At 46.5% G+C, this 25,639-nt stretch overlaps 2 protein-coding genes across 2 annotated transcripts in view; both read left to right on the top strand.

The window, feature by feature from the left end:
- The first annotated feature begins 6,994 nt into the window (after window positions 1-6,994).
- Window positions 6,995-13,332, top strand: PAQR7 (progestin and adipoQ receptor family member 7). Its single transcript, XM_060089188.1, has 2 exons — window positions 6,995-7,083; window positions 11,236-13,332. The coding sequence occupies exon 2, from the start codon at window positions 11,257-11,259 to the stop codon at window positions 12,307-12,309; it is 1,053 nt and encodes a 350-aa protein (XP_059945171.1). The 5' UTR covers window positions 6,995-7,083; window positions 11,236-11,256; the 3' UTR covers window positions 12,310-13,332.
- The window catches only part of AUNIP (aurora kinase A and ninein interacting protein), a 41,513-nt gene continuing 22,898 nt past the window's right edge, over window positions 7,025-25,639 (top strand). Inside the window, 3 exon segments of the mRNA XM_060089196.1 lie at window positions 7,025-7,083; window positions 14,172-14,356; window positions 14,565-14,659. Coding sequence (XP_059945179.1) covers window positions 14,579-14,659 — 81 coding nt within the window. The 5' untranslated portion in view covers window positions 7,025-7,083; window positions 14,172-14,356; window positions 14,565-14,578.

Raw genomic sequence — 25,639 nt, 5'->3', positions numbered from 1 at the left:
CAAAAGATCAGAAAGAGAAATTAAGGAAACAATCCCATTCACCATTGCAACAAAAAGAATAAAATACCTAGGAATAAACCTACCTAAGGACACAAAAGACCTGTATGCAGAAAACTATAAGACACTGATGAGGGCTTCCCTGGTGGTGCAGTGGTTGAGAGTCTGCCTGCCGATGCAGGGGACACAGGTTCATGCCCCGGTCTGGGAGGATCCCACATGCCACGGAGCGGCTGGGCCCGTGAGCCATGGTCGCTGAGCCTGCGCGTCCGGAGCCTGTGCTCCGCAACGGGAGAGGCCACAGCAGTGAGAGGCCCGCATACCACAAAAAAAAAAAAAAAAAAAAAAAGACACTGATGAAAGAAATCAAAGATGATACAAACAGATGGAGAGATATACCATGTTCTTGGATTGGAAGAATCAATATTGTGAAAATGACTATACTACCCAAAGCAATCTACAGATTCAGTGCAATCCCTATCAAAGTACCAGTGGCATTTTTTACAGAACTAGAACAAAATATCTTAAAATTTGTATGGAAACACAAAAGACTCCGAATAGCCAAAGCAGTCTTGAGGGAAAAAATGGAGCTGAAGGAATCGGACTCCCTGACTTCAGACTATACTACAAAGCTACAGTAATCAAGACAATATGGTACTGGCGCAAAACAGAAATATAGATCAATGGAACAGGATAGAAAGCTCAGAGATAAACTCATGCACCTATGGTCAACTAATCTATGACAAAGGAGGCAAAGATATACAATGGAGAAAAGACAGTCTCTTCAATAAGTGGTGCTGGGAAAACTGGACAGGTACATGTAAAAGAACACTCCCTAACACCATACACAAAAATAAACTCAAAATGGATTAGAGACCTAAATGTAAGACTGGACTCTATAAAACTCTTAGAGGAAAACATAGGACGAACACTCTTTGACATAAATCACAGCAAGATCTTTTTTGATCCACCTCCTAGAGTAATGGAAATAAAAACAAAAATAAACAAATGGGACCTAACGAAACTTAAAAGCTTTTGCAAAGCAAAGGAAACTACAAACAAGACGAAAAGACAACCCTCAGAATGGGAGAAAATATTTGCAAACGAATCAACAGAAAAGGATTAATCTCCAAAATATATAAACAGCTCATGCAGCTCAATATTAAAAAAATAATTCAATCCAAAAATGGGCAGAAGACCTAAATAGACATTTCTCCAAAGAAGACTTACAGATAGCCAAGAAACACATGAAAAGGTGCTCAACATCACTAATTATTAGGGAAATGCAAATCAAAACTACAATGAGGTATCACCTCACACCAGTTAGAATGGGCATCATCAGAAAATCTACAAACAACAAATGCTGGAGAGGGTGTGGAGAAAAGGGAACCCTCCTGCACTGTTGGTGGCAATGTAAATTGATACAGCCACTATGGAGAACAGTATGGAGGTTCCTTAAAAAACTAAAAATAGAATTACCATATGACCCAGCAATCCCACTACTGGGCATATACCCAGAAAAACCATAATTCAAAAAGACTCATGGACCCCAGTGTTCATTGCAGCACTATTTACAATATCCAGGTCATGGAAGCACCCTAAATGCCCATCGACAGACGAATGGATACAGAAGATGTGGTACATATATACAATGGAATATTACTCAGCCATAAAAAGGAACGGAATTGGGTCATTTGTAGAGACGTGGATGGACCTAGAGACTGTCATACAGAGTGAAGTAAGTCAGAAAGAGAAAAACAAATATCGTATATTAACGCATATATGTGGAACCTAGAAAAATGGTACAGATGAACCGGTTTGCAGGGCAGAAATAGAGACACAGATGTAGAGAACAAACGTACTGACACCAAGGGGGGAAACTGGCGGGGGTGGTGGTGTGATGAATTGGGAGATTGGGATTGACATATATACACTAATATGTATAAAATAGATAGCTAATAAGAACGTGCTGTATAAAAAAATAAATAAAATTAAATTTAAAAATAAAAAATAAAATAAAAATAAAAAGGAAAAACCCCCCAAAACTGAGGCCCAGAGAGAACAAGGAGGAGCCTTGCCCAAAGTCACATGGTGAGTTGGGGTAACACCACCAGGACTTGGATCCTGTCATCAGGCCTGTGCCCCACAGCTGTCTCTCTGAATGGGCTCAGAGCTCCCTGAGGGCAAAGGGGTGTCCCTCCTAGACTGTCTTCTCTCAGCGGTCCATCCATCAGGCTGATGCTTCCAAGAAGGGTTGGGGTGTCTCCCCACTCTGCCTGGTCCAGGTCTTTGCACACCTGAGGAGCTGACAACCCCTACCATTGTTGGTCCAATATTTACTGAGGGCCTACTATGTGCAGGGATTCCTCACCCTTCAGGTGCTCCCACTCCTGTAGGGAGATGTTACACTAGGAGTAGAAAGGTGTTTCAACAGAAGTCCTAACTATGTGCCTTGGGTTGGGCATATCAGGTGAAGCTCCCCGAAGAAAGGGCTTTCGGTGGGAACTTAAATAAGTTAGGGGAGCAGAGGTGGGGTAGAGCTCCCCAGAGAGATGAAGATGGGGAAGGTCAGGTGTGTCCCGACCAGAAGCATCCTAGAGAGGTGGGCTGTGTGGGTTTAAGTGCCTTCAGGGTTGGGCCGCACGCTCTCGCTGGGAAACTCGGGTGCTCCTGCTACAACTTGCCCTCTCCCTCTCAGGTCAGCCAGTTCCAGACTGCGAAGCTTGTGGCTCAAGGCGCCGGAAGTGGAAACCGCTCAGCTGGAGTGCCTGCTGAGCAAAGACTTCTGCTCTCTGGGCCTCGGAGTTCCCATCAGCACGAAAACCACAGGAACTCCCAAGACTGTCGTCACCGGTGTGGGTGACCACTCTCGGCTCCGCGTGCAACACGTGGACGCCATTGGGTAGAGGCTGCTGGCGCCCGGCCAGGCGGGCGCGGTGGGCGGGCGGCGGCCTACTCCTGGGCCCGAAGCCCCGAGCGAAGGCCCGCTGCTCCCCGCCGCCGCCCCGCCCTCCCTCGGCTCGGGGCGGAGCCTCCGCCTGGCCGCCCCTTTATCTGCCCGCTTGCCGCCGGGATGCAGAGGGCTGCCGAGGGCCGGCGGATCGCAGTCGGGCCTCCTTTTGCAACTCGGTTCGGTCGCAGGTACGGCCGGGGGAAGAGTGGGAGGGGCGGGCGGCGGGCAGAGGGGGCGCTTCCCGCGGGGCGGAGAGCGGGGAGCTGTGTGCAGCCGAAACTCGGGGCTAGGTGAGTTGGGGGCACATGGGGAGGGTGTGGGAGGCTGACAGCGGGGATCAGCTGGAGTGGGGCGCCACTGAGGAGGGACTGGAGCAGGAAGGAGCGGAGCTGGAGGCGGAGAGTCTCAGGGAGGAGTGGGAGGAGACTGGGGGAGAGGGGCCATCAGAGCCGGAGGGAAGCGCATCTGTGAGGGAGCGAGCAGAGGCGCGAGCTGGCCTGGGAGTGCCGTGGTGTCTAGGAAGAGAATAGGCACGGAGCACGCTCCTTCCACTGAAGGAGGAATCTAGTGAGATTCCGGAGGCAAAAAGGGGCGTGAGTACCTGGAACTGGGTGATGTGAGGGGCTCCCAGTTGGGAAACCGGAAACCGTGGAAAGAGCGCTGCTGGGGCTCAGAGGGGCTCTTGCTCCAAAGCAGCTTAGGTCCCGTGGGAGGGGGAAGTCTCCTTTGGGGTCGGGAGAGCATGAGGTTTCCTCCCACTCAGTGAGGGAAGCACTTGCCTCAAGACTATAGGCTTTGAGGACCTCTAGAGGTTTCCCTGGGGCATGCCACCGCCCCCCCCAATCCCCTCCGCCCCAAGCCTGGCGGGAGTGAGAGGTCAGGTCAGGCCAAGGCTGGGGAGTTTAAGAGTTAGATGTATTCTCAGGGCCTGGCTGGGTGCTCCTAGGTGGATATCCCATTAGAGAAGGACTCAGCCTCCCAGCATGTGGTTTGTGCCACCGCTGAGCCCCTTAGTAGAGGCTGCTTTTCCCCAGCCTCAGTTTCCCTGCCAAGAGATCAGTGGTGAAACTGGTCAGTGGTAAAACCCAGGTCCCTTTTCTGTCCCCCTGGGCTGGAAACTGTAGCTAGCTCACCCACCCTCTCTGGGCCTGCTTTCCTCCACCAGGTGCTTCCTATTCCTCAGAGCAGTTCTGAGTCTGAGATCCTAGGAATTCCTTTAAGAGTGATTTATTTCATGCTGATCACACTTTTCAGTACAAATGGAAGCCCAAAGTGCAGTTACAAAAACAAAAGCGTTTTCTGTTCGGTTTTGGAAGACATGGAGGAACTTTTTCTTTAAACACGTTGGGCAGAACTGGGGAATTGGTTTGCATCGAGGGAGGTGACCCAGTTGCTGAGATATCAAGAAGCCAGCCAGGGATGAAAATTTTGCTTGTACAATCCGTGGCCACCCTGGGAGTTGACCACAGCAGGTGAAGGGCAAGAGCACTGGTTTCGGAGTAAGATGTGCTCTGCCATCCTGCCTCAGTCTGGGGCTGTGACAACAGCTTAGCCACAGGTTCCAAGAGTTGCTCAGAGGGAGAGGTGAAATGCGTGTAAAAGTTCTTTGTAAACAGCAAGCCACTGTAAATTATTAATGTTAGTGCCTAGTCTTTTTTTTTTTTTTTTTTTTGCGGTACCCGTGCCTCTCACTGTTGTGGCCTCTCCTGCTGCGGAGCACAGGCTCCTGACTCACAGGCTTAGCGGCCATGGCTCACGGGCCTAGCCGCTCCGCGGCATGTGGGATCCTCCTGGACTGGGACACGAACCCGCGTCCCCTGCATCGGCAGGCGGACCCTCAACCACTGCGCCACCAGGGAAGCCCAGTGCCTAGTCTTATTAATAATATTTCAGGCTCTGCCCTATTGTGTCATCCTTGTCAGGACCCCTCAAAAGGGTTTACCTCTGACCGCCCCATTGTTAACACTGGTCTGGCTTTTTTGTTATTTTTATCTAATGAGGCTAAACTTTGCCTTTCATGGCAAGATAAAGTTGTCTTTAAGGGAGTTGCTGAAACATCAGGGCCCAGAGAAGCAACAATGAATATTTTGCATGCCAGGAAGGAGGCAAAAGAGGAAGTAGAATTATAATCATATGATACTTAAAAGAGTTAGGTGCTATTTAGTTAGGTTATTAAGCTTCAAATGAGCAGGGTATTAATACCCTTAGGGGTTACCCTTAGCTATTAATTAGCGAGACTATTAGTTCTATGAGGGCGTGTTTTAACTGCTTTGTTCACTGCGGGAAGCTTCAGATCTTGACACACAGTAAGCCTAAAACAAATATTGCTGGAATGTCTCAGGGACTGAAGGGCCCTTTGAAATCATTGGTGAATTTACAATGGCCTTTGACATTTGGAGAAACAGGGCCAAGAGCGGAAGGGACTTGTCCAGGGTCACACTGGGATTGAGTGGCTGAGTCAGGACTAGAATCCAACAAAGATAGTGGAGCCCATGCTGTGCCAGAGCCAACACCTAGCTAGCATCTGTGACTTTGTTTTGCTTGAGGTAGCTATTATTATCCTCCGATTTCAAATGAAGAAACAGGCCCAGAGAGGTAAAGGAACTTTAGCAAAGTCACACAGCTGCTAAGTTCCAGACCTGAAATCCCACTCTCACATAAAAATGGGGACCTGGGTTCTCTTGAAATATCTGCCCGAGGTGAGTGGTAGGTGCCCTCCCTGGGGGGAGCAGCTCTCTCCAGTTCTCCATGGTTACCATCAGGGTGGCTTCTTGCTGGGCTGGATTTTCCTGGGCCCAAGGGCATTTCATTTGTGTGGGTGAGCCCTGTCAGGGCAGGGAGCCTGTCTGCCTCGTTCACCATGTGCCCCAGCCTTGTGCCTGGCATATGGTAAGCACTGAGTAAAATCTGTGGGATGGGTATAACCCAGGGCTCTCCCACTCCAAAGCCTATTCACTACCCCATCCCCACAACTTGGTCTGCTGTTTCGCTCCCAGAGTTATCAGGGAGAGACCAGGAGGAACTAGGGGTGGCAAGCCTTGGTTGAGGAAGGAGGTGAGGAGGTTGACCTTGAGTTTAGAAAAGGGGAATGTGAATTGGGAGGGCTGGGGAGGTAGGAGAGGAGAAGAGGAAGGTGCTGCTCAGATTGACAGAACAATTCCCACCTGGGCCCTGGAGATCCCAGTTCTGAAGTTCAGCCAACCCAGGAGCTGCCCAAACCTGCAAGACATGCCCCAACCAGGCCACAGTCCTTTTGCATTACCTGCTAGCACGGTCTACCCCAGCTACCCTCCTGCTCCAGGATGGGGCTCCTGGGGCTGCTGAACTTGAGGCCCTTTTCTCTGGGGATTTCACTTCCCAGCCACTTCTCTTGGGTCAGTGGGCAAGTGCAAATCTTCAGAGCCCTGTGAATCCAGAGAGGTTACTCTGAATGGTCTTTGTTGAGCACACTTTAATTATTATTATTATTTATTATTTTTTATTAGTTTCTGCTTTATTACACTTTAATTATTAAACTCCAACCAAATTCCCCTGGTCCCTAAATGCATCCTCAGAGAAAGGTAAAGATTTAAAGAGACAGTTAACTTTCTAAGGCCTCCAAACCCAGTGGAACCAGCTATCAAGGGCTAAAAGAGGACCGAGTTTTTTAGAGAACCCCAAGTAAATTTTTCAAGCTGGGAATATTTTGAATACTAATACTCAGGCTGGGAATATTTCAAATACTACTACTCTTAATAATAATAATTACCACTACTATTAGTAATTAATACTAATAATAGGAATCATTTATTGAATCCCTAAGCAGTGCTAAAACTGTTCTCATAAATTTAATCTTTGTAGCAGTCTATGAGGTAGGTATAATTCTTATGTGGGAGCTGAGGATCGGAGAAGGTGAGACACTTGTCTTAGGTCACACAGTTAGGCAGGAGTCAAACCTGGTTTGTCCAAATCTGAAGTCCATCTCCTTCACGAGCCTTTGTAGTGTCTCTTTTCTCCTTGGTTCCTAACTTCCTTTCATTGTGATTCCCACTGAGTAGAGGACAGAAGCCAGTCAAGTTTGCCTCACATCCATGAACCAGGCCCTGGACACCTGGTCTCAGCCCAGCTTTGCCCGCCTTGCTGTGTGATCTTGGGTAAGTCACAACATTTCAGCTAGCCCTCGGTTTCCCCAACTGTTTCATGCCAAGGTTAACCACAAGCTTCCTTCTGCAGCTGAGGCCTGGCTAGGGATGCAGAGTTTAGCCTGGACTTGACCAATGTGGGAGTGGTGATCGGGGGAGGGGAGAGGGTGGAGGTTGTCTTTAGCCCCATCCTCTGGTGACATCACACCCTCTGGTGACATCACACAAGACCCCTACAGTCCCTGGAAGCCCCACCCCTAGTGACCCTCAGCTGTGGAAGTGCCAGCCAGTGCTTGGCATCTGGCAAATTTGCCCTGTTCCACAGCAGAAGTCATCAGCCCCTGGGTTCAAGAGAAATCCTTAGGTAACCAGTGCAATTAGGCAGACTTGGAGGGGGGCCATGGAGGTGTACTGGATTGGAGTGGGATGCCTGGAACAGCCAGATTCTGGCAGCCTGGTAGGTAGACTACTCAAAGGATGCCCTGAGGGTGTCCTCTGAATACTCACCCTCATCCTTCTGGCTCTTGCTAGACTCCTGCCCCTGCTTCTTTCCCCTGGATCCAGTGCCCCTTTCCATGGAGCCCGGAGATGGGAACTAACTCTGAAAATAGAGCTATTCAAATGGAATGGGGCCACTGGTCTAAAGGTCTAAAGGAAATAGGGCAACTTGACCTCTGTCATCCCAGTATGCAGCCTCTGGGTTCTGTGCTTAGGGCCCACTGTGTCTGGGGGAGGGGAAGGGCTGCAAGTGAGCTATTGCCCACCTGAGGAGGTAGCTGTGAGCCAGGGCTTCATTGGTGCAGAGAGAGTGGGTAGCTGGTAACTGGGTGAGTCTGAGGTCCCTGGATGCAAGTCAGTTGCTAGAAGCCTAAGGAAATAATTTATGGGAAAGGACCTGGTTGCCTGCTTTAGACCAGTGTTTTCCAAAGTAGTTCTTTGGGATGCAGTTAGGTGTGACAAGAAGCAGGGCAGCAGGAGTGGCTGAGAGTATCTGTGCTATGCAGTCGGGGAGCTGGGTTCAGATCCTGGCTCCATCTCTCTCTCTCCCTCTCTCTCCCTCTCTCTCCCTCTCTCTCCCTCTCTCTGTATGGCCTTGGCTAAGGAGCTCCCAACCTCTGAATTTCACTCAACAACAAAATGGGCATAGTAATACCTACTTCACAGGCTAGTTATGAGAATTAATTGCAAAAAGGCTATGAAGAGTGAGCATATAGTAAACACTTCCAAAATTTCAGCTAGCTTTATAATATAATCATTACTGGGAAAGGAATCCTTGGTCATGTAAGCTTGGCAAATGTAAGTTCAACAAAGTGAAGCAGGCTTCTTTGGTGCAGACCTTCTCCGAGCCTTTAATATGCTGTTATTACTTGGGAAGTTCTAAGGGTGGGATGTGGAGCATCGGACTGGACTTAACAGATCACAGGGACTCAGGAACTAATGCACCATCGAATGTCATCATTCCCTGGTCTTTGCCCTCATGGTGGAATGGAAACGTGGCTGGATTGGGCAACTCTGGGGAAGGCCTTGCTGTCTCTGGGCTCTTGTTTTCTCAGTGTAAAACAAAAGAGCTGCGAGATGCTTTCAGAGGCCTTTTCTGGTCCCCTGAGGTTCTTAGTTGGGAAGACAAAGTTGTAGACAAGGGTAGGGGCCAGACTGTTGAGGCTAAAGTCCTGTCTCTTGGGGAGGAGAAGAAATCCAGTGCTGGCTCCTCAACCAGCAAGCGGGCCAAGGGAGTTCTTGTGCTCTGGACAGAAGTGGCCCCACTAATTAGTTTATCAGCAAGGCCTGCTTCCTAAACCTGCCAGGCTGTCTGGGAATAGAAAGTAGTGCTGTAATGACATTTAATTCTTTCCTCCCTACCAGACAAGGAAAGGCCAGAGACCAGAGCTGACTCCAGAATGTAATGCAGGAGGAGCTCAGGGATGCAAATCAGGCTGGGGCGTGGAGGAGTGTGGGCTGGGGGCTTGTCTTGATGTCGCCTTTGCATAGCAAGCACATTGCATTTACTTGGACCATGTGTGAATTATTGGGTGGCTTTGGGGGTGATCACGGTGCTGCTGGTGGCGGGGAACTTGAGTGCAGATCTTCTTGCCTCTTAGAATGACTGGTGCAAAGGAACTTGCAACAAATATCTGATGAATGATGGACAGAGTACATCTGGCTGCTGAGTCCAATAAGCTTCTTGGGGGAGAATCTGAGGGAGGGGAGTTGTCTGTCTAGCTAGTTGTCTGGCTACTTTTTCAACAGATATTTGATTTAATGAATGAAACAGTGAATAATGATAAGCCTGAATTAAGCAATTAGTACCAGGCAAAAGCAGTATATAATTATGAAATGATTAATAGTACTTGCCACCTTGTTTTGCAAAGGGCAGTTTAAGGAAGTGGTTAAGATTGCAAACTGAGGGCGTCCCTGGTGGGGCAGTGGTTGAGAGTCCGCCTGCCGATGGAGGGGACACGGGTTTGTGCCCCAGTCCAGGAAGATCCCACATGCCACGGAGCGGCTGGGCCCGTGAGCCATGGCCGCTGAGCCTGCGCGTCCTGAGCCTGTGCTCCGCAACAGGAGAGGCCACAACAGTGAGAGGCCCATGTATCACACACACACAAAAAAAGATTGCAAACTGAGTTTACATCATGCCTCTGCCACTTCCTAGGCAGGGTACTTAACTTCTCTGTGCCTCAGTTTCCTTATCTGAAAAATGGGCATAATGATAATACCTATCTGATAGGGTGCTATGATGCTTAAATGAGTCAAATATGCATAAAGTGCTTAAGACACTGACACATAGCACATGCTGTGTAAGCATTTGCTATGCTTTGTTTTCCCCTCTATAACTTCTACCATATCATGAAGTTCCTGAAAGCAGGGATCCAATTCTTTTCCACTCTCCTGCCCACCACCACCTTTGGGATCCGGCACAGCACATGAGGCAGAGAAGGGGCTCAGTAAGTGTTTGCTAAATGAATGAATGTGTTTTAAATGCTAAATTGTATAACCCATTATAGATCTCCCACAGGGAGGTGGCAGCTTGTACTGGTTTTAAAGGATTTCAGTAGAGGGAAAGGAAGTTGGCACAGGGTCTGACATTTGGGTTAGGTGGGAAATGAGGGTGGGAGCAGGTCATGGGGTCTTGAATGCCAGGTGAGGGGTTAGATTGGATTTATTTGCAATTAACAATGGTGGAAGGGCTAGAGGGGGGAACTTTTGAGTGAGGGTGTGGCTGAGGGAAAGGGTTTTTTTTATAGGATCAGTTGTTACTAGGGTCTTTTGGGGAAAAAGTGGCTTTTCGAGTTGGGCCTTGAAGGCTATGAAGTATTATCAGGATGCTATTATGTTGTTTTTTTCATTCAACAAACATTGAGCACCAGCTACCTGCTAAGCACCAGGGGTTCACAAAATAAGACAAACTGCCTACCCTGAAGGAGCTTGCATTAACAATTTAATGCCTGTGAGAAGTATTATAATGGTCAAAGGATTGTAGGCACTCAAGTTAGAGGGGTCATCATCGGAGGACCTCCAGGGAAAGTGTCACAGAAGAAATGGGTTTTGAGGGATGAATAGGAGTTTGCCAGATGGGCAAGATGAGGTAAATGGCTCAGATGGAGGGAACAGCTTGTGCAGAGCTATAGACATGTGAAACAGCAGGCCCACGGTTTTGATGAGGCTGTGGCTGGATGTGAAGTGCACTGTGGTTGAGTAATAAGGCTAGGAAAGGTAGTAGGGACCAGATCATGTAGGGTGATGGAGGGTCAATGGCAGACCCTGGCCACTCTGAAGGAGTTAAAGGTAGAGGCAGCAGGTCTGTTAGCAAGGTCATTGTCAGGTAAACACTGATGGCAACATGAACACAGGAGAAAACAGTGAGGGTTGCTGTATGGAGCCTGGACTGGAAAGAAGTAGGATGACAGTGAGCCTCCTTAACACATGCCTCAAACATTTACTGAACACCTACTATGTGCCAGGCACTGTTCTAGGCACTTGAGATACATCAAGGAGAAGAACAATCATGAGTCAGAGCTGAGCTCTCCCTTAGGACAACTCCCCTCCTCTTAAACTCAGTGTAGGGATAAGGGGGTGGGGAAGAGCACAGCCCCCCAGCTGCTGCTCATGGGGCAGGAGGGTGAGGACACCAGCCCCCTGACCTTGCTCGGGCCTCTCTCCCAGCTCCTCGCCCCGCCCACAGCCATGGCCACAATGGTGGCCCAGAAGCTCAGCCACCTCCTGCCCAGTTTGCGGCAGGTCCACCAGATGCCTCGGCCGTCTGTGCAGCCAGAGCCTGTGTTCACAGTGGACCGAACCGAGGTGCCGCCCCTCTTCTGGAAGCCATACATCTATGTGGGCTACCGGCCGCTGCATAGGACCTGGCGCTTCTACTTCCGCACACTGTTCCAGCAGCACAACGAGGCGGTGAACGTCTGGACCCACCTGCTGGCGGCCCTGGTGCTGCTGCTGCGGCTGGCCATCTTTGTAGGGACCGTGGACTTCCAGGGAGACCTGCACGCCCTGCCCCTCTTCATCATTGTCCTCGCCTCCGTCACCTACCTCTCCCTCAGTGCCTTGGCTCACCTCCTGCAGGCCAAGTCCGAGTTCTGGCATTACAGCTTCTTCTTCCTGGACTACGTGGGTGTGGCTGTGTACCAGTTTGGCAGTGCCCTGGCACACTTCTACTACGCTATTGAGCCCGCCTGGCATGCCCAGGTGCAGACCTTTTACCTGCCCATGGCTGCCCTTCTCGCCTGGCTTTCCTGCGCTGGCTCCTGCTACAACAAGTACATCCAGAAGCCCGGCCTGCTGGGCCGCACTTGCCAGGAGGTGCCTTCAGCGCTGGCCTACGCACTGGACATCAGCCCCGTGGTGCACCGCATCCTCGTGTCCCCCAACCCTGCCACGGATGACCCGGCTCTTCTCTACCACAAATGCCAGGTGGTCTTCTTTCTGCTGGCTGCCACTTTCTTCTCTGCCTTCATGCCTGAGCGCTGGTTCCCTGGCAGCTGCCACGTCTTTGGGCAGGGCCACCAGCTCTTCCATGTCTTCTTGGTGCTGTGCACGCTGGCTCAGCTGGAGGCCGTGGCGCTGGACTACGAGGCCCGGCGGCCCATCTATGAGCCTCTGCACACCCGCTGGCCCCACAACTTCTCCGGCCTCTTCTTGCTTACTGTAGGCAGCAGCATCCTCACTGCATTCCTTCTGAGCCAGCTGGTACGGCGCAAACTCAATATCGCTCAGAAGACCCAGTGAAGCGGGGTGGCAGATTTTAGGGAGGGAGGTATAGTGGGGGCCCAAGGGTCCGGGCTTGGCTCCAGATGGGAACAAGGCCTGGTAAAATTGCTTGTGTCTGGCCCGCGGTGACTTCTCTGTACACGCCTCAGCTGCCAAGTGGGGCACTGGCCAGTCCTTGGATTTGAGGATTGGCTGGAGCTGCTGGGGTCCACTTCAGGGCCTGCCCCAGCTCCGTGCCCTGGGAGAGGGAAAAAGAAAGATGTGGGCCACCCTGGTTTGCCTCCCCCCATTGCCTCTCACTTAGGGGTGAGGATGGAGGATCAGCTGGGGCCAAGACACTGGCCTGGGCCTTCCAGATTATCTGGGAGGGGGTGAAGTTGGGATTTAGGTCAGAGTCAGATCTGAGCTGAGAGATAGGGGAAGCATCAGCAACTGTCCCCTACCCAGATTTCACTGGTGGATAGGGAAAGGACAGGCCCAAAATGTGTGCAGGATCTTACCATTCTTGAACCCCAGCCTGAAGTTTTGATGCTGCAGAGAGCCCCCAAAGATAGAAGATTGTGCCAGGTAGAAATAGATCCCATCCAGTGCCCCATACCTCTTCAGTCACTGTCCCAGACAGTGAGCCCTGACCCTCCTAGCTCTGGCCTCTATGTCCCACACATCCTGTTCCCAGTGTCTTTCCTGGTTCCCTTGTTCATGATTCAGTGTTTATCCATTCAGTATTTCTTGGGCCTCTGCTCGGAGGCAGGCCACTGACTGGGCTCCGTGGATCAATGCAGGATGGTAAAGGCTTTCATATTGGAATGAACTGTCAGGGGAAGCACTGAGGAGGGAATAATTAGTGTTGCCTGGGACCCTCAGGGTCTTGGGTTGGGAAGGGTGAATAGGAGTTTACAGATGGAGAAGAGGAAGGGCATTCCAGGTAGGGGGAAAAACCTGTCCAAAGGCCAAGAGGTATGGAAGAAGGAGTTCACTGCGGCTGGAGTTAGGAGTGGTCTGGACTCTGATGTCCTGGATGCAATAAAGTGACTGTGATAAGAGCTGCCTCTTTGCTTTTTGTCTCCTATCCTAGAGAGGGAGCCCTGGTCCCCCTTGAATCTGTTCACTGTGTTGGAGGAGGTTTTCAGGGGGAGGCTGGGGGTGGGCATAGGGAGGAGGGGACAGATCCTGTCTTATCTTTGCCTGGGGTTGGGGTTGGGGTCTTATTCACTATATACGTGAACTTTTTTTTTTTTGGTAGGAAAGGTGGGGCAGTTTTATTACTAAATAAGTTTTAGAAGTTAAAAGAATGTGTTTAAAAATATATAATTTGACAGATATTTCACTTTTTGGTTTTTCAATCAAGGAGGATCTTATATGTTAACTTTTATGATATTGTTATATGTTAATGTTTACAGTATTGCCTTTTCCACAGTACATAAGCAATGTATGGTAATATATGTACAGTGAAGGAAAATTAGGAAGTACAGGTAAGGAAAACAAAAAAACCCTGAATGAATAAGAAATATCACTCCACTGCTAAAATATCCTGTTATACATATAGTACATCTATGGAGATTGTGGTTATGGTTGCCAGCATTTTTGCATCTCTGAGGGGCTCTCAGAATTTACAAAGTACTTTCACAAACCTTATTTGATCCTCTTTAAAATCCAAGGCCACACAGCGAGAAAAGCAATACTGAAAGCTAATTCTTGACTGCAAATTTTTAATTTTCATTCTACTTAACGTTTTCTAAATCCTCTCCCATGAGGTTTCATAGTTATACTTAGCTTTTTGTTTCTTGTTTTGAATTACAAAAGTAATCCATTTAAGGTAGCGTTGAGGACCCCAGCTTTGCAGTTGGCGGACCAGAGCCTCCTCTCCTCTTCCTTTTGAGATCTTCGTGAGGATTCAGCGATAAGACAAGGAAAACCCTGAGCCCCGATAGTTATCAGTACGAAAGTGCAACTCACTCAGCAAAAAGAAAATGTGCATTCCTTGTGCAGTGTCGCGAACGCGTTCACACAACACAGTTCTGGAATACAACTTCTGAATGAAAAAACCAGCAAGAACGTGGCCTTGGTAACATTAAGGGGTCAGGCTGGCAGGGTTTAGGGAAGGGGCGGGGCTTGGGCCGGGGCGGAGCTGACGCTGGGGGCGGTGCCTGAGCGGGGGCGGCCGCGGCGTAGCTCCGCTCCCAGCGTTGGCGCGAGATTCGAACGTCGGCGGAGTCAGTTATGGCGGTTCCCTGAGGCGGCCGGACCCCGACTCCGTTATCACGTTGTCTTAGTCTCCTCAGCGGCCATGAGGCGCAGAGGCCCGGAGGAGGAGGAGGCCTGTGGCGTGTGGCTGGACGCGGCGGCGCTGAAGAGGCGGAAAGCGCAGGTAGGGCGTTGAGGCGAGAGAGGGTGTTGGGGGAGGGGTTAGAGGCCCGGAGGCGTGAGAAGTGAGGAGTTTGGGAGCACCTGGATGTGATGTGGAGATAGAGTCGGGGACCGAGAACGAATAGCTTTGGCTATTCAGGGGAGAGAGGGGCTGGAGTCTGAAGAAGGTTGAAAAATGGGGTTTGGAAAGGGTGGAGAGAAAATGGGGGCGGAAGGCAGGCAGGCAGGCTGGCGGGGGTGGTGGGGTGGGGTGGGGTGTGTGTGGAGAGACAGGGGCAGCGAGATTTCGAGGTGAGGCAAGAGGGTGGAGAGAAAATTTGCTCCGAGGAGCGTAATGCAGCAGACCCCTTAACTCGGAGTCCCTTCAAGAAGGTAGCAGAGGCTGAAATACGGAGGGGTGGGTGCATATGCAGACTTCGGAAGTTCTCGCCCCGAGGTCCGTTTCTTCCCTACTTGTCAGGTTGCCGGCCATCTACCTGCCCAGAACATGTAACTTTAGGGGAAAAAGTAGAAGAGACGGGGAGGGGAGCTGGCCTAATATTTATTAAGCATCCGCTGGGTGCCACATACTGTATTAAGTATTTAATATGTGTTATATGTGTCATCACCCTTATGGAAATGAGGAAACTGAGGTGAGGTAATGAACCCGGGTTCACCCAACTAGGAGAAGTGGGAAGCCCACCCAGGTTTGGCACATATGCAAGATTCTCTGTTAGTCATTACAAAGAAACAAAAGTATGGGATAATAATAGTTAATGTTTATTGAGCATTTTAAGCTGGACACTGTGCTGAGAATTTGTTGAGTTATCTTATTTGGTGCAATTCTGTGTAGTAGTAATATAGTGATACCCATTTTACACATGAAAAACAGGCTCAAAGCAGACAGTAACGGTAGAGTTCTTGCTCTTAAGTTGCTTACAGTCATGTGGGGAAGAAAAGATGTACAGATAATAGTAATATATAATTTATTGATTACTTTCTACGTGTCAGGCACTTTGCTGGGACTTTACATGTCTTATCAGTGGCAGGTACCCAAAATTCAATGAAGTAGGTACTCTCATTATCTCTGTTTTATATTTCTCATATATATTTGGTCTTTGTCTTTGGTTCTTGGCTTACAGCTCCTAAAACCCTTGGAATTTCCTGTGTTATGAGTGATAATGGTGTCTTTTATATTTAATGAGGTGACTTTTGGAAAGCCCTTAGGTAACCTAAGGATGAGCTGGTTTGCCAGGAAAGCCGTCCATGTGATTAGAGGGTTGGAACTTTGACTCCCTCCATTCCCCTACCTCTAAGGAGAGAAGGGCTGGAGATTGAATTCAGTTACCAATGGCCATTGCTTAAATCAATCATGTCTGTGTAATAAAGCCTCCATTAAAAACCCAAATGGACAGGGTTCAGAGAGTTTCCAGGTTGGTGAACATGTGGAGGTGCAGGGAGAGTGGCGCGCCTGGAGAGGGCATGGAAGCTCCGTACCCCTTCCCACATACCTTGCCCTATGCATCTCTTCTATCTGGCTGTTCCTGAGTTATATCCTTTTATAATAAACGGGTGATCTAGCAGGTAAAATGTTTCTGTGAATTCTGTGAGCCACTCTAGCAGTTGAACCCAAGGAGGGGGTTGTGGGGACCTCTGATCTATAGCCAGCTGGTCTGAAGTATAGTTAATAACCTGGACTTGGGATTGGCATCCTGAGTAGGAGGGGGTTGTTGGAACCCCTAATCTATAGCCAGTTGGTCAGAAGCACAGGTAATAGATAGATAGATAAATAAATATATGGATGTATTTTCCCCACAAATGAGATTATATCAGTTTGTTCTGCTGCTCGCCTTTCACTAAATATATGATTTTAGTATGGTTTTTTTTTTTTTTTTTTTTTTTTTTTGCAGTACGCGGGCCTCTCACTGTTGTGGCCTCTCCCCTTGCGGAGCACAGGCTCTGGACGCGCAGGCTCAGCGGCCATGGCTCACGGGCCTAGCCGCTCCGCGGCATGTGGGATCTTCCCGGACCAGGGCAGGAACCGGTGTCCCCTGCATCGGCAGGCGGACTCTCAACCACTGCGCCACCAGGGAAGCGCCTAGTATGGGTTTTTAAAAAGACCATTTTGGGACGTCCCTGGTGGTCCAGTGGCTAAGGCTCAGCGCTCCCAGTGCAGAGGGCCTGGGTTCAATCCCTGGTCAAAGAACTAGATCCCATGTGCCGCAGCTAAGAGTTCGCAGGCCTCAACTAAAGATCCCACATGCCACAACGAAGATCCCGTGTGCTGCAACTAAGACTCGGTGCAGCCAAATAGATAAATATTTAAAAAAGAAAGACCATTTTAATTTACGTGATTTTCAAATGTGGTGTTTTAACTTTGTTGCCTCTATATTAAAATATTGGAGAAAAAAAATTTTTTTTTTTTTTTTGTGGTACGCGGGCCTCTCACTGTTGTGACCTCTCCCGTTGCTGAGCACAGGCTCCGGATGTGCAGGCTCAGTAGCCATGGCTCACGGGCCCAGCCGCTCCGCGGCATGTGGGATCTTCCCGGACCACGAACCCGTGTCCCCTGCATCGGCAGGCGGACTCTCAACCACTGTGCCACCAGGGAAGCCCTGGAGAAAATTTAACAAAGGTTTTCCTGTACATTAAAGAGGTAAAGAGATTTAGCATCTGATTTGTATATATGCTGTCTCTTAAGTGTATTATATTTAAAATGTCATTATAACTTAGAAAATAATTTCTGTTTCTTCTTCATCTATGATGCAGTTTAGTTCCCTACCCTTGAGATATGTAGCAGAGAAGGGGAAGTGGACATAACTAAGAGGGAGACGGAAATGCAAAAATATCAGAAATCTTGGCTGAGTCATCACTGGTTTCTCCACCAGCCTTGGAGGAACACTGAATGCCACTGACATTCTGCAACTTTATTAACTTTCAGTCCACCAGCAAATGCTATGGACTGTGCCTTCAAATGTATTTAGAATGTCATCATTTCCTACTGTTTCTACTGCTGCCCCCTGAGCCAGAGTGACCCTTTGCTCACTGTTAAGTTTAAAACCATCTAGTGGTTTCTTACCTTCTAGTAAAAACCAAAATCTTTTTTTTTTTTTTTTTTTGCTGTACGCGGGCCTCTCACTGCTGTGGCCTCTCCCGTTGCGGAGCACAGGCTCCGGGGCCATGGCTCGCGGGCCCAGCCGCTCCGCGGCATGTGGGATCTTCCGGGATCGGGGCACGAACCCGTGTCCCCTGCATCGGCAGGCGGACTCTCAACCACTGCGCCACCAGGGAAGCCCCCAAAATCTTTTTAATGCCCGTAAGACACCATCTGGTCTTGTGTGCCCTCTTATGCCTTTTAGACCTCATCTACTCTTCGCTCTGCCTCTGCTCCAACCATACTGGCCTGCTTGCTGTCTTTCAAGGCAAGCACATCTGTGCTTGGGACTTTTAGATACTTGTGCCTGAAGTGTAAAGGGCTTAGAGAGCCACATTGTTCTGCTCCTTCATTTGTTCAAATGTCAACTTAACTGAGTTTTTTCTTAACCATCCTTTCCCTTATACTCTACTCCCCATACTTCTAACTACCTTTAATCTTGCTTTTTCTCCATAGCACTTTTCACCATCAGACATATTATATGCTGCATATTTACTTTTTCATTTATTGTCTTTCTTCCCCTACTAGAATGAAAGTTCCATTAAGCAGTCCTTCAGAAACTTTCTGGCATGTAATAGGTACTCAGTAAATATTTATTGAATGAGCAAATGAGTGAATGAGTGAATCTATCTGGTGGGCTTGGCTTTCAGAAATGCAAATGGAATGGAGCAGTGGGTGGCAGCTGGAAGGACGTTGAAGGGAATGCTAGTGAAAGCTTGAAGAGCTTTTAAGGAACTGTTTCTAGAAGTCTGATGACCTTTGAGGAGGCTGTGGGTGAGGGTTTAAAGGAAAGTGAGAAAAATCTTGGAAACTGGTTACGCGTTGACAAAGTGTAGCAACACTGTTGGCTGTAGTAAAGTGGAAGGTAGAAAATGTACCTAATGAACTGGATGATGTAGCTAAGGAGATTTCCAGGCAGAGTGTTAAAGGTGCTAGCTGGGTTTTTTTTTTTTGACTGGTTATAGCAGAAAGCTAGAGGACAGAGAGAAGCTGAAGGAATGTCTGTTAAAAAGAAGTATAGCCTAGCTGGTTTTTGAAAATTCCCAGCCTCTCCAGGCAGCACACAGTGGGATTTATTTATTGGTTGATTTATTTACTTATATTAAACTAAAAAAAATTGAAGTATAGTTGCTGTACAATATTATATAAGTTAAAGGTGTACAACATAGTGATTCACAGTTTTTAAAGGTTTTACTTCATTTATAGTTATAAAATACTGGCTATATTCCCTTTGTTGTACAATATATCCTTGTAGCTTATTTTATTTTATTTATTTTTTTAATAGATCTTTATTGGAGTATAATTGCTTCACAATACCGTGTTAGTTTCTGTTGTACACCAAAGTGAATCAGCCATATGCATACGTATGTCCCCATATCCCCTCCCTCTTGAGCCTCCCTCCCATCCTCCCTATCCCACCCATCTAGGTCATTGAAAAGCACAAAGTTCATCTCCCTGTGCTATGCTGCTATTCCCACTAGCTAACTATTTTACATTCAGTAATGTATATATGTCGATGCTACTCTCACTTCGCCCCAGCTTCCCCCTCCCACCCTATGTCCTCAGGTCCATTCTGTACGTCTACATCTTTATTCCTGCCCTGCAACTAGGTTCATCAGTACCATTTTTTCTTTTTTTTTTAGATTCCATATATATGTGTAAGTATACGGTATTTGTTTTTCTCTTTCTGACTTACTTCACTCTGTATGACAGACTCTAGGTCCATCCACCTCACTACAAATAACTCAATTTCGTTTCTTTTTATGGCTGAGTAATGTTTCATTATATATATGTGCCACATCTTCTTTATCCATTCATCTGTCGATGGACACTTAGGTTGGTGCCATGTCCTGGCTGTTGTAAGTAGTGCTGCAGTGAACATTGTGGTACGTGTCTCTCTTTTTAAAATTTATTTATTTTTGGCTGCGTTGGGTCTTTGTTGCTGCGCGTGAGCTTTCTCTAGTTGCAGTGAGCGGGGGCCACTCTTTATTGGGGTGTATGGGCTTCTCATTGTAGTGGCTTCTCTTTGTTGTGGAGCACGAGCTTTAGGCGTGCAGGCTTCAGTAGCTGTGGCATGTGGGCTCAGTAGTTGTGGCTCACGGGCTCTAGAGCACAGGCTAAGTAGTTGTGGCCCACTGGTTTAGTTGCTCCGCGACATGTGGGATCTTTCTGGACCAGGGCTCGAACCCGTGTCCCCTGCATTGGCAGGTGGATTCTTAACCACTGCGCCAGCAGGGAAGCCCACATGTCTCTTTTTGAGTTATGGTTTTCTCAGGGTATATGCCCAGTAGTGGGATTGCTGGGTCATATGGTAGTTCTATTTTTAGTTTTTTAAGGAACCTCCATACTGTTTTCCATAATGGTTATATCAATTTACATTCCCACCAACAGTGCAGGAGGGTTCCCTTTTCACCACATCCTTTTCAGCATTTATTGTTTCTAGATTTTTTGATAATAGCCATCATGACTGGCGTGAGGTGATACCTCATTGTGGTTTTGATTTGCATCTCTCTAATAATTAGTGATGTTGAGCATCTTTTCATGTGCCTCTCGGCCATCTGTATGTCTTCCTTGGTGAAATGTCTATTTAGGTCTTTGGCCCATTTTTTTTGCGGTACGCGGGCCTCTCACTGTTGTGGCCTCTCCCGTTGCGGAGCACAGGCTCCGAACGCGCAGGCTCAGCGGCCATGGCTCACGGGCCTAGCCGCTCTGCGGCACGTGGGATCTTCCCGGACCGGGGCACGAACCCGTGTCCCCTGCATCGGCAGGCGGACTCTCAACCACTGCGCCACCAGGGAAGCCCCCCGCCCATTTTTTAATTGGATTGTTTGTTTTTTTGATATTGAGCTCCATGAGCAGTTTGTATATTTTGGAAATTAATCCTTTGTCCATTGTTTCATTTGCAAATATTTTCTCCCATTCTGAGAGTTGTCTTTTTGTCTTGTTTATGGTTTCCTTTACTGTGCAAAAGCTTTTAAGTTTGATTAAGTCCCATTTGTTTATTTTTGTTTTTATTTCCGTTACTGTAGGAGGTGGGTCAAAAAAGACCTTGCTGTGGTTTATGTCAGAGTGTTTTTCCTGTGTTTTCCTCTAAGAGTTTTAGAGTGTCTGGTCTTACATTTAAGTCTTTAATCCATTCGGAGTTTATTTTTCTGTGTATGGTGTTAGATGGTGTTCTAATATCATTCTTTTACATGTAGCTGTCCAGTTTTCCCAGCACCATTTATTGAAGAGGCTGTCCTTTCTCCATTGTATGTTCTTGCCTCCTTTGTCGTAAATTAGGTGACCATATGTGTGTGGGTTTATCTCTGGGCATTCTATCCTGTGCCATTGATCTATATGTCTGTTTTTGTGCCAGTACCATACTGTCTTGATTACTGTAACTTTGTGGTATAGTTTGAAGTCGGGGAGCCTGATTCCTCCAACTCTGTTTTTCTTTCTCAAGATTGCTTTGGCTATTTGGGGTCTTCTATGTTTCCATATGAACTGTAAAATTTTTTGTTCTAATTCTGTGAAGAATGCCATTGGTAGTTTGATAGGGATTGCACTGAATCTGTAGATTGCTTTGGGTAGCATAGTCATTTTCACAACATTGATTCTTCCAATCTAAGAACATGGTATATTTCTCCATCTGTTTACGTCATCTTTGATTTCTTTCATCAGTGTTTTATAGTTTTCTGAGTACAAGTCTTTTGCCTCCTGAGGCAGGTTTATTCCTAGGTATTTTATTCTTTTTGTTGTGATGGTAAATGGGATTGTTTCCTTAATTTCTCTTTCTGATTTTTCATTGTTGGTGTATAGGCATGCTGGTGATTTCTGTGCATTAATTTTGTATCCTGCAGCCTTACCAAATTCATTGATTAGTTCTAGTAGTTTTCTGGTGGCATATTTAGGATTTTCTATGTATACAGTGACGCAAACAGTGACAGTTTTACTTCTTGTTTTCCAATTTGTATTCCTTTCATTTCTTTTTCTTCTCTGATTGCCGTGGCTAGGACTTCCAAAACTATGTTGAATAAGAGTGGCGAGAGTGGACATCCTTGTCTTGTTCCTGATCTTAGTGGAGATGCTTTCAGTTTGTCACCATTGAGTATGATGCTAGCTGTGGGTTTGTCGTATATGGCCTTTATTATGTTGAGGTAGGTTCCCTCTGTGCCCATTTTCTGGAGAGCTTTTATCATAAATTGGTGTTGAATTTTGTCAAAAGTTTTTTCTGCATCTATTGAGAGGATCATATGGTTTCTATTCAATTTGTTAATGTGGTATATCACATTGATTGATTTGTGTATATTGAAGAATCCTTGCACACCTGGGATAAAATCCCACTTGATCATGGTGTATGATCCTTTTAATGTGTTGTTGGATTTCTTTTGCTAGTATTTTGTTCAGGATTTTTGCATCTGTGTTCATCAGTGATATTGGTCTATAATTTTATTTTTTTCTGATATCTTTTTCTGGTTTTGGTATCAGGGTGATGGTGGCTTCGTAGAATGATTTTGGGAGTGTTTCTCCCTCTGCAATTTTTTGGAAGAGTTTGAGAAGGACCGGTGTTTGCTCTTCTCTAAATGTTTGATAGAATTCTGTGAAGCCATCTGGTCCTGGACTTTCATTTGTTGGAAGATTTTTAATTATGGTTTCAACTTCATTACTTGTGATAGGTCTGTTTATATTTTCTAATTCTTCCTGGTTCAGTCTTGGAAAATTGTACCTTTCCAAGAATTTGTCTGTTTCTTCGTGGTTGTCCATTTTATTGGCATATAGTTGTTTGTAGTAGTCTCTTACAATCCTTTGTATTTCTGCAGTGTCAGGGTGATTTCTCCTTTTTCATTTCAAATTTTATTGATTTGTGTCCTCTCCCTTTTTTTCTTGATGAGTCTGGCTAAGGGTTTATCATCTCAAGGAACCAGCTTTTAGTTTTATTGATCTTTGCTATTGTTTTCTTTGTTTCTATTTCATTTATTTCTGCTCTGACTTTTATGATTTCTTTCCTTCTACTGACTTTGGGTTTTCTTTGTTCTTCTTTCTCTAGTTTTTTTTTTTTTTTTCTTTTTTTTTTTTTTTTTTTTGCAGTACGCAGGCCTCTCACTGTTGTGGCCTCTCCCATTGCAGAGCACAGGCTCTGGACGCGCAGGCTCAGCGGCCATGGCTCACGGGCCCAGCTGCTCCACGGCATGTGGTATCTTCTTGGACCGGGGCACAAACCGGTGTCCCCTGCATCGGCAGGCGGACTCTCAACCACTGCGCCACCAGGGAAGCCCTCTAGTTGTTTTAAGTGTAGGGTTAGATTGTTTATTTGAGATTTTTGTTGTTCCTTGAGGTGAGATTGAATTGCTATAAACTTCCCTCTTAGAACTGCTTTTGCTGCGTCCCATAGGTTTTGGGTCGTCGTGTTTTCGTTGTCACTTGTTTCTATGTATTTTTAAATTTCTTATTTGATTTCTTCAGTGATCTCTTCGTTATTTAGTAACGCATTGTTTAGCCTCCATGTATTTGTGTTTTTTACAGTTTTTTTTCTGTAATTGATTTCCAGTCTCATAATGTTGTGGTCAGAAAAGATGCTTGATATGATTTCAATTTTCTTAAATTTTCCAAGGCTTGATTTGTTACCCAAGATGTGATATGTCCTGGAGAATGTTCTGTGTGCACTTGAGAAGAAAGTGTATTCTGCCACTTTTGGGTGGAATGTTCTATAAATATCAATTAAATCTATCTGGTCCATTGTGTCATTTAAAGCTTGTGTTTCCTTATTTATTTTCTGTTTGGATGATCTGTCCATTGGTGTAAGTGGCGTGTTAAAATCCCCTACTATTATTGTGTTACTGTCGATTTCTCCTTTCATCGTTGTTAGCATTTACGTTATGTATTGAGGTGCTCCTATGTTGGGTCCATAAACATTTATAATTGTTATATCTTTTTCTTGGATTGATCCTTTGATCATTATGTAGTGTCCTTTTTTTTTTTTTTTTTTTCTTTTTGCGGTATGCGGGCCTCTCACTGTTGTGGCCTCTCCCGTTGCGGAGCACAGGCTCCGGACGCGCAGGCCCAGCGGCCATGGCTCACGGGCCCAGCCGCTCCGCGGCATATGGGATCCTCCCAGACCGGGGCACGAACCCGCATCCCCTGCATCGGCAGGCGGACTCCCAACCACTGCGCCACCAGGGAGGCCCCCTGTAGTGTCCTTTTTTGTCTCTTGTAATAGTCTTTATTTTAGAGTCTATTTTATCGGATATGAGTATTGCTACTCCAGCTTTCTTTTGATTTCCATTTGCATGGAATATCTTTTTCCATCCCTTCACCTTCAGTCTGTATGTGTCCCTAGGTCTGAAGTGGGTCTCTTGTAGATAGCATATATATGGGTCTTGTTTTTGTATCCATTCAGCCAGTCTGTGTCTTTTGGTTGGAGCATTTAATCCATTTACATTCAAGGTTATTATTGATATGTATGTTCCTATTGCTGTTTTCTTAATTGTTTTGGGTTTTTGTGGGTCTTTTTCTTCGCTTCTGTTTCCCACCTAGAGAAGTTTCTTTAGTATTTGTTGTAAAGCTGGTTTGGTGGTGCTGAATTCTCTTAGTTTTTGCTTGTCTGAGAAGCTTTTGACTTCTCCATCAAATCTGAATGAGATCCTTGCTGGGTAGAGTAATCTTGGTTGTAGGTTTTTCTCTTTCATCACTTTCAGTATATCCTGCCACTCCCTTCTGGCCTGCAGAATTCCTGCTGAAAATTCAGCTGATAACCTTATGGGGATTCCTTTGTATGTTATTTTTTTCCCCTTGCTGCTTTTAATATTTTTTCTTTGAATTTAATTTTTGTTAGTTTGGTTAATATGTGTCTTGGTGTGTTTTTCCTCGGGTTTATCCTGTATGGGACTCTGTGATTCCTGGACTTGGGTGACTATTTCCTTTCCCATTAGGGAAGTTTTCGACTATAATCTCCTCAAATATTTTCTCATACCCTTTCTTTTTCTCTTCTTCTTCTGGGACCCCTATAATTCAAATGTTGGTGCTTTTAGTGTTATCCCAGGGGTCTCTGAGATTGTCTTCAATTCTTTTCATTCTTTTTTCTTTATTCTGCTCCTCGGCAGTTATTTCCACCATTCTGTCTTCCAGCTCACTTATTCGTTCTTCTGCCTCAGTTATTCTGTTATTGTTTCCTTCTAGTGTATTTTTCATTTCAGTTATTGTGTTGTTCATCTCTGTTTGTTTGTTCTTTAGTTCTTCTAGATCTTTGTTAAACATTTCTTGTATTTTCTCCATTCTGTTTCCGAGATTCTGGATCATCTCTACTGTCATTACTCTGCATTCTTTTTCAGGTAGATTGCCTATTTCCTCTTCATTTATTTGGTCTTGTAGGTTTTTACCTTGCTCCTTCATCTGTGACATATATTTTTGCTGTCTCTCTTTTTTTTTTAATGAATGGGAATATGTTCCTGACTTACTGGTTGTTTGGCCTGAGGCTTCCAACACTGGAGTTTGTAGGCTGTTGGGTAGAGCTGGGTCTTGGTGCTGAGATGAGGGACCTCTGTGAGACCTCACTCTGATGAATAATCCCTGGGGTCTGAGGTTCTCTGTTAGTCCAATGGTTCCGACATGGAGCTCCCACTGCAGGAGCTTCGACCTGACCCCTGGCTTGTGAACCAAGATCCCACAAACTGCGTGGGGTGGCAAAAAATAAAAAAAAGAGAGAGAGAGAGAGCAATAACAAAGTTAAAAATAAAATTACACTCGGAAACTAACAGACATGTTAGAAAGAATATAAAAGTAAAAATATAGATGAATCAACAACCGGAAGGTACAACAGTACCACAATAGTAAAAAAAGAGGAGGAGGGAAAAGAGAAAAATACAAAAA

Source organism: Mesoplodon densirostris, chromosome 2 (genome assembly GCF_025265405.1).
Source record: "Mesoplodon densirostris isolate mMesDen1 chromosome 2, mMesDen1 primary haplotype, whole genome shotgun sequence".
Taxonomy (NCBI): Eukaryota; Metazoa; Chordata; class Mammalia; order Artiodactyla; family Ziphiidae; genus Mesoplodon; species Mesoplodon densirostris.
This window is presented reverse-complemented; position numbering and strand designations above follow the sequence as displayed.

What these genes read in the sequence shown, in the direction of transcription:
- PAQR7 (XM_060089188.1), top strand. Translation starts at nt 11,257, where the DNA reads ATGGCCACAATGGTGGCCCAGAAGCTCAGCCACCTCCTGCCCAGTTTG.